This window comes from Thermobia domestica, chromosome 11 (genome assembly GCF_964235325.1).
Source record: "Thermobia domestica chromosome 11, izTheDome1.hap1.1, whole genome shotgun sequence".
NCBI classification, from domain to species: domain Eukaryota; kingdom Metazoa; phylum Arthropoda; class Insecta; order Zygentoma; family Lepismatidae; genus Thermobia; species Thermobia domestica.
In genome coordinates, this window is record NC_137464.1 from 183,378,495 (window position 1) to 183,394,156 (window position 15,662).

Below are 15,662 nucleotides of genomic sequence, written 5' to 3' on the forward strand. Positions count from 1 at the left end.
TAGATACCATCATGATTCATGCAACATGTACTCAATTATTTACCCCCCCCCCCAAAAAAAAAAAAACTTTGTGTAATCCATGAAATGCTTTTCAGCATTTATGGGTAATTTGAAAGATTAAGCAGGATAAGCTCATGAAACGGTTAGTAAGCTGTCGCTTTTACTATGTACTCAAGTTTTTAAGATTACTTTATACTTAAAGTTACAAAATCTAGCAAGGTCAAGGCTAACATCGGATGTTACAAACTTCATTTTTGATGCAAATTATACACACAATGAAATAAACTACCCTTTATGTTATGTAGAAAAACAAAACAAAACAAAATAATAATAATAATAATAATAATAATAATAATAATAATAATAATAATAATAATAAGAAGAAGAAGAAGAAGAAGAAGAAGAAGAAGACTGAATAATTGCAAAATGAAGTTTTTGTGGTTTCCCACTGGAACTGAATCCGGGACCAAGTGCACCAAAAGTACACGTGCTAACACTAGACCAGCAAAAAGGGCTATTGGGTAATTATTTACTTCAGCTTATATTTCACCCATCTATTATATTGCAAGCTAAATCCGTTTCAATTTCCTGATGCATGTAAGTACTACTTCTTTACATTGGACCTAAAATCGTTTAGAATATAAATTTGTTTGGTACAAAAATGGAAACCATTGCTGATCGCCACTATGCATACAATTAAAATGTGCTGGTAACCTTGTGCCTATCCATTACTGCCAGGTACCATTACTGCCATGCATGATGTTTACTAGAAATGATCACTCATCTTGTTAATGAGTTAAGTTTGTTACACATTGATCTAATTTTAATACAACTCACAAGCATAGGCTATTTGCACACTGATCATAACTGCCTTTACGAACACAAAAATAGACACTCGTAGTTTCGTCTTTTGTATCCATTGCTTTCAGGTACCAGATGAAACCCGCAGCAAAATAAAATAGGCGAGTGAAATACAAGTTGAAATAAACAATCTATGCAATATAAAAGGTTAAAAAAAATGATTGGTTGGTGAATTCGAGTTAAGCTTCCCTTTCAGCAGTGAGACTGTATGACGTGGACCTTAGCTTAACTGGGATCCGAACCACGTGAGCTCTCACCAAAAATCGAATCACAGTCTCCAGCGGTAAAGACGTCTATGCTAACCATATAGCCACGAGGAAGTTCCGTTAATAACTTTCATTCAATTATACTTACATGTGTATACGCATGGAATTGAACACTGAACGTTGATATATACTTAAATTAAAATTTAAATTGTAATAGGCATTCGCAGTTCCGGAAAGAGAACACAAAATACTTGAGTGATAATGAAATATAACATTACAAAAATAAATAAATAAAATAAATATTAAAAATACGAGTGTGATTCTCAGATCGGTGCTGATCCAGGAAGGCATCAGAGATTTTATTTCAATTAAGAAGTAGTAAATTCTGGTTCTATAAGACTAAAAAAAATAGCGACAAGGTATTCGATCACCCAGTGGGAAGCCGTCCGGGTGCTAAGTCCTTTGTGGACTTCTATTGCCCGAGAATTAAGTTTTATTTAACCCACAAAAGAACACATCCTCTTTTTTTCCCCCCTTTTAAACTTACCGCACTAATTTTTGATTCTGTAATTTCAAAACAGTTGCTTCCCATATCCAAGCTTTCCAAATGTGGTAAATTTAGGAGACCTTCAGGAACATCTGAGAAGTAATTGTTGTACAAATCCAGATACTTCAATTGCTTTAGTTCAATGAAGGAGAATGGAATTTCATATAACTGAAATAAAACATGAAAAATAATTATCAAAATATTAAACAGTTAGTGTTTCATTCTTAATTTATCAATTATATCGCAGAAATGTGCACAGTGTGGTACATGCGACCATAACACATATTATAGATCCATTTGATTACTCGTAATTATGCGAAAACTATTTCGCCTTTGTCAGCCTGTGCCATTCCTTTCTTGGTGCCGGAAAAATGAAGAAAAAAAAAAAAGCAAATAAAATAACGGACAAGCTAAACCCCTAAGAAAAAAGAAGAAAATTGTATAAAAAGAAGGAAATGTTTCGCCCGACTGTTGCCTGTGACTCTTGTGGGGAAAAAAATCCACATAAACACATAAATAATTACTAGTATTGTACCTTAGTATAAATGAGAAAATTTATATATTTTACCTTTTATTACTGCTTTCCAACTTTCGTTAACAACTGATATTACAACAGCTCTAGACAGAGAATATCCACCAACGATATATTTAGGATAGAATTTTAATATCAATTGACATAAAGGTCCTTCTTACGTAACTATGTACGAATAGTATCATTAATTGCTGCAAACAGTGATAGTTCCAATCTCCTAGACTGAAGAATATTTAGTTTAGTTCGATAAATGACAGACGACATAATGAGTACAGTTATCTTATCACTTCTTCCGTATGCGAACATTATTGTCGTTAAGCAGCACTGAAATCGTTATGGTATAATATCGTTACTTGCACTGGTAATATATATATATATAATTAAATGTAGATTAACTTTCACATAGGGCATACACATAGGACAGACTGCATAAAGTATCATTTCACCAGGCATACAATGGGTTGTGCGGTACTTTACAAACATATGGAAACCATGACCGGCTGAGTTGACAGCTCCCTCCCCAAATCGCATAATATTTCCACTCTTATAAGCCTGACTGCAACCAACCACTACAAAAGGAGGCATGGCTCTTAGAGGGTCAATCCATTCTAAGTGATCAAGCATGTACCGCTCGACCATCTCCAAAAAATCTAATTTTTTCATGAATATTTATGCTATATCAGGGTACTTCAAACCACAATTAATTGTTTTTTAAAACATCTCGTAGCAAAACACTTCTGCCGCCATTTTGCGTTTTCTCGATTTCAGGCGTTTACGTTGTTTTGAATATCTCAGCATGTATTTGTCCTAGCAAATTGAAAATTGCTGGACGTGTCCAACTTGTGCAGAACTAAAACTTTGACCTCTAACATTTTTTCCTGAAACCACTTGAAAGGGGTGAAACCAAGACCTACAGTAGTAACATTTTTGGACACTGAAAACATGTTTGGAAAGTTTTGAAAGAGGAAGCATCTGACGTAAAGGTCTGAATTTTTGTGTGCATGTAGTCCGGGATCATAACTTTATACTCAAATATTTGCAGACCTGTAGCTGCTCCCAAAGACCTGAAAAAATATCGTAAAGTTGGGGAATTGCGCACATTTTCCTTACTTTCGGACTTTTTTTTTCTTTCTTTTTGCCAAGCATGCATTTTGACTTTTCTAGCTTTCTGCTGATAGCGGCATTCTTTAGCAGTGCTGCTGTGGGTGATAAGACAGTGAGTCACAACTAGAGGAAAGAAACGAGCTTGAGAGCCTTAACTGGACTAGCCATTCATCCTACTTCATTTTACTTCACAGCAACAAATTTCCAGTTGAATTTGTGAACAAAACACCTCCTAGAGGATGACGTCATTCCTTAATACTTTGACCCCCTTCTGCTTAAGAACACAAAAGATGCTTTGCTGTGTGTTATGGTATGCTAAAGGAGTAACTATTTCTAAAATTTTAGATTTTTTTATCCAGGCCCATTGGAGATATTGGACAGTGAAATATGCCAAATTTGCATAATTCCCCAACTTTACGATATTTTTTCAGGGCTTTGGGAGCAGCTACAGGTCTGCAAATTTTTGAGTATAAACTTATGACCCCGGACTACATGCACACAAAAATTCAGACCTCTACGTCAGTTTCTTCCTCTTCCCAAACATGTTTTCATTGTCCTAAATGTTGCTACTGAAGGGCCTGATTTCACCCCTTTCAAGTGGTTTTAGGAAAAAATGTTAAGAGGACAAAGTTTTAGTTCTGCACAAGTTGGACACGTCCAGCAATTTTCAATTTGCTAGGACAAATACATGCTGAAATATTCAAAACAACGTAAACGCCCGAAATCGAGAAAACGCAAAATGGTGGCAGAAGTGTTTTGCTACGAGATGTTTTAAAAAACAATTAATTGTGGTTTGAAGTACCCTGATATAGCATAAATATTCATGAAAAAATTAGATTTTTTGGAGATGGTCGAGAGTGAATGATTATGGCAAAATTGGTGGAATAAGAATGTGGAAGAAAACACAAAACCCCGAGATAATCCACGGACATGATACTGTCCACTACACTCAGATGTCCTGGGATCAAATCAGAACGTCACGCACCAGAGGTGAGCAATCTACCACTAAGCCACCATGTTCCCTGAAGGTGATAACAGAAAATCTGGAAATATTGCATTTTTAATTCCAACTTATGTCATATTTATTATAGACTGTGAAACCAACAAACACAGCAATAAAGATTAATCGAGTGAAGCTGTCATGTAAGGGTTTATGATATATAAGAGTAACGGAAATACTCTCTATTTATATGATTCTCAGACAACATAAGGTATTCAGAGTAGGAGGGGCAAACTACACAGTTTTTTCTTTCTTTTCACGGTAATATATGGCAGTAACCACACTTGCACGTAGGTAAAACGGGCTGAGTTTGCCCTCCTTTCTCTTAATAATACTAATAATAATGACCAACTGATTCAGGAAATTTAAGAGTCCGCCCTTACTACCTGAAACGACTATTCTCTTGTGCACAACTTGTAAGAACGATTATTAAATTTCTCTCGACATCACTTCAAATATGACAGATATTTTGCTCACTACAGTAAAAATGGAACAGACATTTTACACATTATAAATTGATTAATTAACCCACACCTATAATGTGCCCTAGGAATTCAAAAAGGATTGTTATATTCTTAGTATGATTTCGACCACCTATTCTGTTGCCTTCAAGAGTTAGATAGTAATGAAATGCTTCGGCTTCATATCTTTCTTTTTAATATTTTATTCAACATCGGTCTTTCTCCACTCAAAGTTGGAAATTATTTATTGAAATGTTAGATCACTACACACATTAACTGAAATTAGCTGTCCCTCATGAAAACTTTTTGAGAAAACAGGCAATGTACAGTGCCTGTTTTCGCATGTTTTGCTCATGTGCTACACGTGTTACGTGTAAAGTAAATAGTTTGGAACAGAAACAGGCACTTATCCGGGAAATAACACCTGTTTTTGAATGTAATAATTCTTGTCCTGACATGAAATCACATGTGTGCACTGTACATTGACTGATCAGTACCTGTGCGACGCGCATGTACATGCACTGTTCAGAAGAAAATGTTGCGGGCTGCAAACATGTGCAGATCAGCGAATGTAAGTTAATGTGTAGCACGTGGTATTTAGTGAAAACGTGTCTGCGTATGTAATGGTACCAACACACACACTGTACTCCACCGATATTGTAAATATGTACATTTGAGTTCCAGGCCAGCCGGTATTTTAAATGTTGAACGAAAATTTTCTGCACATTACATATAATGTGTTCCGTTTTTTAACGTGATTTTCAGCTATGCTGAATTTCAAAAGAAATCTGCTGTGAACATGAGCTGTTTTTTCCCTGTATTGCCGAATGTTCATGCAGGTTCCAGAGAATTGTTCATCTAGCAGGAGTTTGTCGTTTACATGTCTGGTACATGGTATGTTTTTAATACGGACAATAGGATTTCCAGGTGGTTTGTTTTAGCAGAAAAGGGTTGTATAAACATGAACTGTACATGGTATGTAGTGATAGCATGTATTTGCAGGTTACAGAGAAACAGTACATTGTCTGAAATATAAAAGAACCATGCCCGGTAGACAGAATGTTTTAAATCCGAGAAAAGGCCATTTTCAGATGGGTTTCTCATATATATATATATATATATATATATATATAAAAGAAGTTGTTTTGTTATTAGGTGTATGTTGCTTGTATCAACATCATGTACATGCAGTGTCCAGCTACATGTTGCTTTCGAATGAATTCTTGAATTTCCAGCAAAACAGACTAATCTCGACAATATTGGAAGGCTCACTGAGTGGGTAGAAATTTGCAGGTGCGAATTTATATTTTCCTGGACCAGCAGCAGATACTGGTATGTTTAGAAACGCTGTGTTGCTGGAAATTCAGTCTTGATTCTTATTCCTTCAGCAAAATTTCGAACTCAAGTTTCATTCAACAGTGTACACATTTTATAATTACCACAAAATGGAAAATAGCTAGTAGGTCTAAAGACCAGGGACAGGTTAAAAAACCGAAAATTGTGCCCTATAGTGCAGATGCCCACTAGTTTGAAATAATGGCTGCCATCTTGAAATTTTAAGTCGGATAGCCACCAAAAACTATACAGCAAATTTCAGGCGTCTCGTGTTTTTACTCTCAAAGATAAAAGACCAGAAATTGCACCCTGTAGCGTAGATGCTTGCCATTCTGAAATAATAGCCGCCATCTTGAAATTTGATGTTGAATGGCCGCCAAAATCTATACAGCAAAATTCCGGTGTCTCGTTCTTCTACCCTCAGAAATGTAAGTTAAAGGGCCAAAAATTGCGCCATTTTCCAGTTCTCCTTTCACTACATGTTTGCGATCCCTGTACATTGCATGTTCAGTGCTCTCGAACAATAGCACTGGTCTTCTTCTTTTTACATGCAATGTTCAGCGGATGATCAGCTGCTGTTGAACAGAAAACACGTTAAGATCAGTTGCAAAACATGCAGTCCACAGATGTTGAGTTCGGTTATAGGTACAAAACATGTGTTTTCCAGGTACAAACCAGGTGTTCACTTCTTCCTTGTTTACCTGTGTTTTTCCGTTTCCAGGGACTGAACACGCAATGTTTTTAAAAAACATGAGCACATGATCAGGCGTAAAACAGTGTTCCAATTTCAAGGGTTTTCCAGGCGCATGTTGTACATGTGCATGTACGGTACGTGTTTTTTTTTTTTTTTTTTTCTGCTGGGGTACCAAAATAAAAACAAATTGCGATGGTACTCCTTACAATCAACTTCTTATTACTGATTTTAGTCTTTTGTGTAAGAAAACAACTAAACTGAAGAAATTATACACAAGTATGTTTATGAATCCGAAGCTTTTCATTACACTGAAGACAACAGGATTGGTTGCCAAAATCATACTAGGAATATGACATTTCGTTTAGGATTCCCATAACAGGTGAATGTTAGTTAATTTTAACAAAATGTGTCAGATTGTGTGTTAAAAGTATAACTACCCAGTAGCGGCTTTTGAGAGAAGTCACAGCGATAAATTTAAATGTTACATACGGGAAGAAAGCTTCAGAAAGTTGTATACATTACATAAACTTGTAGTGACTTTTGTTGTTGTTGTTGTGACTTCTCTCAAGAATTGCCACTGTAACTATCACTATGTTTTCCTGAAATTGGCCTTATCTATATATATGAACACACGACATAAATATAACAAGGAAAATTTCTGGCATATTATTAAATTTATAGTAATACTAACCTTACTGTCTTTTTTGTTTATTCACGATGAGACAATTGCAAGAGCTTTTTCTGTTCTCTTCCTAAATCACGATGCACGCTGAAAAACTAGCGTCAAGAACTCACGAACATTTTAGTCCAAATAAATGTACAGTCCGCAACAAAAAACCTGCAACATGAGCATGTAAGTTTGTTGTGAAAGGATGAAGTCTTTTGATCCAAAATAAGTGTGCAGGGGAGGACACCGAAGTTTCTCTAGAGTGATTCGTGCCACTTAGATGTTATGCTCATTCCCTGGGCTGTTAGGCGTAGTTTCACAATAGACTCATGTTGTAGTTTTTTTTGCTGCGGACTGTACATGGGCGAAAACGTCTTCTAAACTATAACATCTTAAGAAAACGACGAAAATTCACTGATTAGAAAGCACTCAACTACCTAATCATTTCGAAACACGAACACAGCAAATTATACAGATATAACTTAAACTAGTTCAAAAGTATACCCTTAGGAGCAACTGGGCTTGAGAAAGTGTGAAGAATAACTTGTTTATATTCCTGAGTGTTTACTGGACAGTAGACTTATTATTATTATTATTATTATTATTTTATAGTTGCACCTCTGTAATTTACTGTGTTGATGTTTCGAGACAATTAAGTAGTAGAGCGGTTTCGAGTCAGTAAATTTTCATCGTTTTCTTAGATGTTATACTTTACTGTACAGTTTATACGAAGCGTTGGATAATAAGAGAGAATTCAACAAAAGTTACGTGCAATTTGAACGCTCGAAAATGGCAATTTGAAGTGTTCAAGTAGTAATACTGAACTGCCCTCTGGTCATCAGTTCTCGTGCCTATACAGCTAGAGGAAGCTGATTCCATTTTTCTTCGAAAATATAACTTCAAAATAAATGGACAAATATTTTGAGCATTCAGAGTCAGGAAACAAGCCTTACAACTCGGACTAATATAACCGCGAGTTCTTGCAATTATCTCACCATGATTAAACAAAAAGGCACAATAAGATTAATTTTACTATTAGTTTAGGACATATTGTTAAAACATATTGAAATATTTATATGTAAAGTTTTTCAGCGAAATGAAAAGCGCAACTCTTTGTTTTCATTGCAACATTTAGATTAGATCGTGAAATAATTTCTGAATAATGAATTAAAAATAAAATTTGAAAATTTACCTTATTACTTTCCAAAGTAAACTTCTCTAAAGATGTTAAACTTCCAATACGAGATGGAAGCAAATCCAATTGGTTTCTCGATAATAGAAATTCTCTTAACTGTACCAATTTACAAATATTATCAGGTAGCCAATGAAGTTCATTCCACGTTAAATCTAATATTTCCAACGACACTAAGGCTTCTATATCTTCAGGTAACCAATGCAAACCAATATAGCCCAAATGTAACTCCTTAAGCGATACTAAACTATACACTCTCACAGGAACTTCCCAGATTACATTACGCTCATGATGACTTTTACGTTCGTAATAAGTTGCTGGCTCTTTCTCATTGCCTATGTTTAAATATTTTAGTTTCTCCAATTTCCCTAAATTTTCTGGCACTGAAACAAGACCACAATTGCAAATGTTCAACTTCTGTAAACTTTTTGCTAATTGGTTTACATTAGTAAATATTGTCGATGTATTAAGTTTATTATGGCTTACGTTCACTTCTTCAGCACAACACAAATTTTCAATCCACTGTGGTAATTCTGTTAAAGAATTATAGTCTAATCTGATTTGTTTTAACGAAGACACACATTTAGGCGGATCGACAAACGATTCAATATTGTTGCTGGATAAGTCTAACGATTTGACATGCTCCAATCCTAGAATACATAGCGGCACAGTAACGATCTTGTTATGGGAAAGATTAATTTTCTCCAGATGAGTTATACATTTAACACTGTCAGGAAGAGATATCACATCATTGTGGCTTAAACTCAAAGAACGTAAGCTGACCAATTGTCCTATGGAGTCCGGTAAAGTTTCAAGTTTATTAAAACTCACATCTAACTCTTTTAAAATCACTAAATTACTTATTTCAGGAGGAACTACTCTAATTCTATTGTTGGACATATGCAAAACTTCTAACGATCGCAACAAGCAGATACATTCCGGCACTTTTTCAAACTGATTATAACTTATATTCAGCTTAACTAAGCTTTTGAAGTCGTTAAACCTCTTTGGTAGATCTTCAAGGCTATTATTTGCTAAACTCAGGTGCAAGATATTGCTAAAATCACTCGTCCATATCACTGAGGGAAGATGCTCTAAACGATGATTTTCTAGTTGAAGAAATTTGGATCCGTTGATGAAGTTAAGACTGGAGCAATTATCTTTACTTTTGCCATCTTCATGGCAGGCGTTAACTTGGTCAGCCATCTTCACATTTCTTTCATACTGCCTCTCCTGCAAATAAGATAATTATTTTAAGAATAAAAATGTACTAATTTTAATTAGATTGTTACAATCTACAAAACTCATTCCTTAATGAATTTCTGGTTATTGTTCTCGTATGAGGAACATGATTTACTCTGATAGGTTGTATAATAAATTACAAATCACTAAAACTATCTATTTTCGATTCCATTTGAAGGATTGAAAAAAAAAATCAATGTTGTTGGTATCCCATATATTTTTTCTTTCTATATATATAAGAATCAGGGTTGGCTGGTTTAAACCAAGGTGGTTTAAACCTTGGTTTAAACCAGAAGTTTTTTTTTTTTTTTAAAAAAAAAAACCAACTGGTTTAAAACAAAAAACGAAAAATGTTCGTAAAAGTGTAACTATTCGTAAAATCTTGATGAACACACATTTGTAGGTTATCACATTTCACTCCCATATATTACTCGTACTATATTCAGACCTAAATTCTACATTCATTACTCAAAGAGATTATATTACAAAAGCAACCTTTTTTTTATGTAACTTTATGGATGTTTCTTTTGTGATTTTTTAATAGTTTGTTATTATTATTATGCAACCAAAGGAAAATTCTAAACATTGTTTCCTTTTAATTTTGTTTACTATTGATAAAATACATCGAAATGCCGTACTTTTTTGGAAGGGGGGTCATACAAACCCCTCGACAGGCAATTATTGAAATCATAAGAGTCTTTGGTAACTATTTATGTATAAATGGGTCAGAGCCAAAGTGGACTCAAATAATTCGTATCTTTATCCATTTTTCTTACTGATATACAAAGTCATTATATATCTTTAACTTGGACTAATAAAAGTCGTAGTGAACTGAATTGGACTAAATTAGTCCTTCTGTACTCTGTAGTACTTTGAAATTGTCCATATGTAATTCTGTATAATGGTTCCACTTGGGCAATTGTTTATCTTTTTGTCCTTCTGAAATGACTGTTGACGATTATATTAACAAATATGTAAAGATCAGTCCAACGTATTTTTATCAGGAATCCTTCGTGGGTGAGTCGGCAGACGTATCGCATTTATGGCCAATTAATTCCGGTTTCGAGTTCAAATGGAGGACAATTTCTCTTGGATGTAAGTCGAGAAGCGGTTTGGATTCCGCTTTAAGCTTATGTGACCCCTTCCAGCATAACCCGGTTGTTGCATACGAACACCAAGGCGAAATAAGCTTATTTCTGTCCATATGTGATATAAATACATAGAACAAATTATTACAAAAAAAAAAAAAAGTTTAAACAAAAAAAAAAAAACTGTTTTTTTTTTTTGTTTTTTCAATAAAAACCATGGTTTTTGCCAACCCACATAAGAATACTTTGCATAATGTGGCTGTAACTATTACACATATTTACGGAATAGCATTAGCTTCTTTAATTCATTTTCTTTTTTTAAATTAACCAAATTTTTATCATCTTGAATTTTTGTCATGAACAAATTTAATTTAAACTCACTGTATATATGAAGGCCTCAAACAACACTATTCTGCACAGCGCATGGCCAATTAATCGTGCTACGTAAGATCTTTCTGTACACTGAAAATTTACTATTTTCTCCTTGTGTTCAAAAATTTACTTCAAGCTTCATTTAGGAGGAAATTATATGAACTTATCATTACTAACAAGCAAATTAAAGTGAAATAAAAGCTAAACTTCTCTGGTACGAAGCACTATAGTGCTTAAGCCGAGCAACTGGTAAAATTATAAAATTTAATTTGTGTTATATGGGTACATGGAACAAAATATTCGAGTGAAATCTCTGATGATATTGATGTCTTGAATTGAAAACAGTGGTATAATGCGATATATAACCTATATCTGTATTCTTACAATTCTTTCTTTGAAAATAACTAGGTAGTTCTTGAACTACACAACGCAGAGAGAGTAGATGAAAGATCTTGTTTGTTGTCCTAGGCACATCATTAGTCTGAAAAGATGTATGAAAATACTGATCAATACTGATAAAAATATTCATGGAGTAAGGCAAGAACACGATGTTATACACAATAGAAGCCCTGGTATGGAATCTGCAATCTTACATACGAAAAATGAATAGTTTCCCACTGAGCCACTGACACCTGGTTCCTATGTAAGTATAAAAGAATTATACGTAATGATAATAATAATAATAATAATAGTAAAAGGTACAAATGAGATGTAAAATCCAGAACAGTTTAGGTGAAGAAATTCGAAAAGAAATAGTTTTAACCGGAAACATCAACACAGAACTTAAGACAAGGCTAATGAAAGTATACGTATGACATGTGTGGTGTTGTACAGATGTGAGGCATGGCTTTAGAAGAGAGAAAGCACGGATCTTGAAACCTTCGAAATGTCTTGCTATAGATAAACGTTGAAAACGAGATGAGTGGACAAAGTATTAAATGAAAATATTGGAAATGGTAGAAGAAAAGAGGAATACAATGAAGAATATTTCGAAAAGAAAAGATAGGATTATTCAACATATGAGACATTGACGACTCATGCTATTAGCTATATCAGCTATTGTATAGAGAGAATGAGAAAAGGGAAAATATCTAAAGAAAGACTGCATTTGAAACATACGGTACGGACCAAATAATACAAGATGTAGGGAAGAAAGTGTACATGGCAATGGAAGGCCTGGTTGAGGATGGGGTAGAGTAGAAAAGTTGCGTCAAAAGCATTTTTATTCAATAGAATGCATCAGTTAACTATTTAAGCACATTACAGGATGTTCGTTGATGTGCAACCGATATAAAGCACATGTAAATAAATTCTTTTGAACTTATACTATATATTTGGATAAGATAAGCGAAAGGCGGCAGTAACTGCTAAAATAATTACCATATAAAAATAAGAGGGCGCAATTGGTGAGTAGCTTATTCTCTTATATGAAGATACTGCACAAATATATTATTTACAGGATTACTTACAATTAACGTGAGGCAGAGCGAAGCTGGTGGGTACGTATGTTTACGCAAGTTAAGTTCCAAGAACACGCACCAACTACAGCCCGCGCGTCACGAGGAATCTCTGTACAGGAGGTTGATGGGGTAAGCAGTGGCAAAAAAGCCAACTCTGAGTGAAAAACGGTTTATATTTTACCTTTCCGTGTGGGAAAGATGAAGTATGAAGGGTTGGCAGCAGGGTGCAGTGAATTTACAGTAAATTGAACTTTGAAAATTTGCACGGGGAAAGCACTAATCGAGAATCTCAATCGTATTTTCAAATAATGAGGTGCTGTTGCGTACAATGTTCTTTATTTATGAAATTCAGAAACTAAGCATAACTCAAGCAAGTGCAGAAAGTAGTCGAAACCATTTGTTGTTGAAAAATAAATAAATCGGCACATCAAATCTCATACTACTGACTTCCTATGATGGCAAGCTTGAAGGGAATGATCAGGCTGTTAGAAAGGATTTGAGACAAACACACACACACTGTTAGAAATTTAGTTTCTGTCGCTGCAGGTTGTCAGTTTAACATTTGTGGTGTGATAATTGCGGAATTGTTATTCCAGTTTGAATTTTATTTATTTGTTTTTATTATTGAAGTTAATAATTGTTGGTATTTTAATTTACTTTTTTATTGTGGTGAATTTACTACATAATTTGCGTTTCACGGATCTTTGATAGAACATGGGAAAGAAAGGCAAAACAATGCACAGGGAAAGGAGAGAAATCATTACTAAGGTTATCGATTTCTGTGACCAAGAAGCTAAAACTAAGCAATGCATTGCCCATATCACTCCTGCCAACAAATCTGCAGCAACTGCAGCAGGTACTTCCGTGTCTACAATTAACAAGATCCGCAAAGAATCAGACGAATGAAATGACTATTTGCTGGGAAACATAGGAAAAATAGTTTCCTTCAGGAAGTTCGAAGAATACTACTCTAGACGATGAGATTCCTTCTCCCAGAATTTTTTTAGACCAGAAATTAACGTGTGTAACACATCAGCCTTTATTCGAATTTAAAAATAACTAAAAGTAGCGATTTTTCAAGTTGACTTCTATTCTAAGCTATGCAGTAGCAACAGTCTTGCTAAAGTGTATTCAATGGTTCTATGTTAAGAGCAATTTGCTAATGGTAAGTTTTCTTTTCCCAAATCTTAACAATTGCTATTAACGTGGCAACACAATTTATTCTTGAATAAAGTATGCTTATCACAAGATGTCTTATGCCTGAGTGAAAAAGCCCTCCCTGTGGCAGTAAAATCGACACACGTGACACAATTACGTCACAGTGTTTCTCGTGGCGCACGGGCAGTTTAAGCAAAGATTGCTACATACTTGGCATACACTCGTAACATTACTCGCACTTAACTTTGTTGCGTGATAGTCGTGAACCTGATTCCTAACATATATTTACCATGCGAACCTAAAAGTAATAACAATTGAAGCTTTAGTAGCTGGTTCACTACATTTTAGTCTTTGCTTTCCGGAGTAACTGTCGCAGATGGCGCCTCCGAAATGAAAAACTTACGGAGAAATTAAGAGAATCAGAGGAAATGTTAGGGACTACGAAAACCGGTAATAAACGTCATTAGTAAGGGGTGAATAATTGAAATAAACGAAGTTAAATCGTCGAGTATACGAATTTGAGTTTGATGTGATATTATGTACAGATAATAGTGCGTAAATTGCCCGTGTTTTAAACCCACTGTCTTAGTAACTAACTTAGGACGTGTATGCTGCATTAATGGAGAGAAAAGTAGAAATGTACTGTACAACGGAATAAAATGAAACCAAAGTTGCAACATAACCAAACTTAATGTGCCTGAAGTGGGACAAGACAATATATTTTATATATCGAAAAGCCATCATTTGATTATTCCTGTAGGAACCAAGAAATTCCCTTCTATCGACAACGAGCTTCACGCCGGCACTTGCAAGGCATGTGTTTTTATTTATATGAAGTATTTTTTTCACTATTCATGTTTATGGGTATACCCACTTGTGACTGGCACTTAGGAGTGAAGGATGGAAGTGAGACACGAGTAACACGAGAAAAGATACATTTAAATACGAACAAATAATTAATAACAACGTTGAAAGAGGCTCATGTGCGTGTCATCCTGTCCGCCGTCAACGGAAGATTAGACCTTTTCCCTATTTTAGGGAGACTTAACTTCCACTTTATAGTTAAAAATAATTGTCGTGGCCCCGCGTAGCGTAGTTGCTAACGCTCTCGCCTTCGGTGCGAGCGGTCTCGGATTCGATTCCCAGTGGGGGCACTCTAATTTACAGCAGGCCAATGCCGGAGTGATACCTAACTTATAGGTCCCAGGCCGCTTCCTTCCTTTACCCATCCTTTTTCTTTCCCTTTCCCCGGACAGTGTGCTCGCTGAGAGACGTCATCCCTCATGTACGCGATGGGCTAAATAGTCAGAGATGCGGAAAGCCCTAAAGTCTTAACCCTAAATATAATTGTCAGTTCAAACATTATTATTCGGATGACATCTAGTATCTACTCCCAATCCATCGACGGATTGACCCGTTGTGAACGATCTCGTTTATGCGTATACTCACCGCCGCTGTCATACCTGCTTCTTAGAGGCTCACCGACTCACTATCGCTCAGGCTCCCATGCTGCACTTGTGCCATGACATTTATGCTTTTTAGTGGCCACCTACCCCAAGTTGGTTTGTGTTCTATCCACTGTACGCTATAGGCTATAACCACACTGCATCCCAGACAATGACTACATCACAGTTACAGAAAAAGAACCGTAATCATTACCAAGTTATTTGGGGAAGAAACTAAATAATAACCCATTATACAAAATACCAACATTTACACACACACACACACACACAAGATCTT

At 35.3% G+C, this 15,662-nt stretch overlaps 1 protein-coding gene across 2 annotated transcripts in view; it reads right to left on the bottom strand.

The window, feature by feature from the left end:
* LOC145664605 (uncharacterized) overlaps nt 1-15,662 on the bottom strand; it is an 84,671-nt gene that overhangs the window by 59,752 nt on the left and 9,257 nt on the right. For both annotated transcript variants that reach the window (XM_081731413.1, XM_081731414.1), the window contains exons 2-3: nt 8,600-9,832; nt 1,615-1,782 (exon numbers count right to left, since the gene is read on the bottom strand). In XM_081731413.1, the coding sequence (XP_081587539.1) occupies nt 1,615-1,782; nt 8,600-9,805 (1,374 nt within the window). In that variant the 5' untranslated portion in view covers nt 9,806-9,832. The remainder of the gene's footprint in view (nt 1-1,614; nt 1,783-8,599; nt 9,833-15,662) is intronic.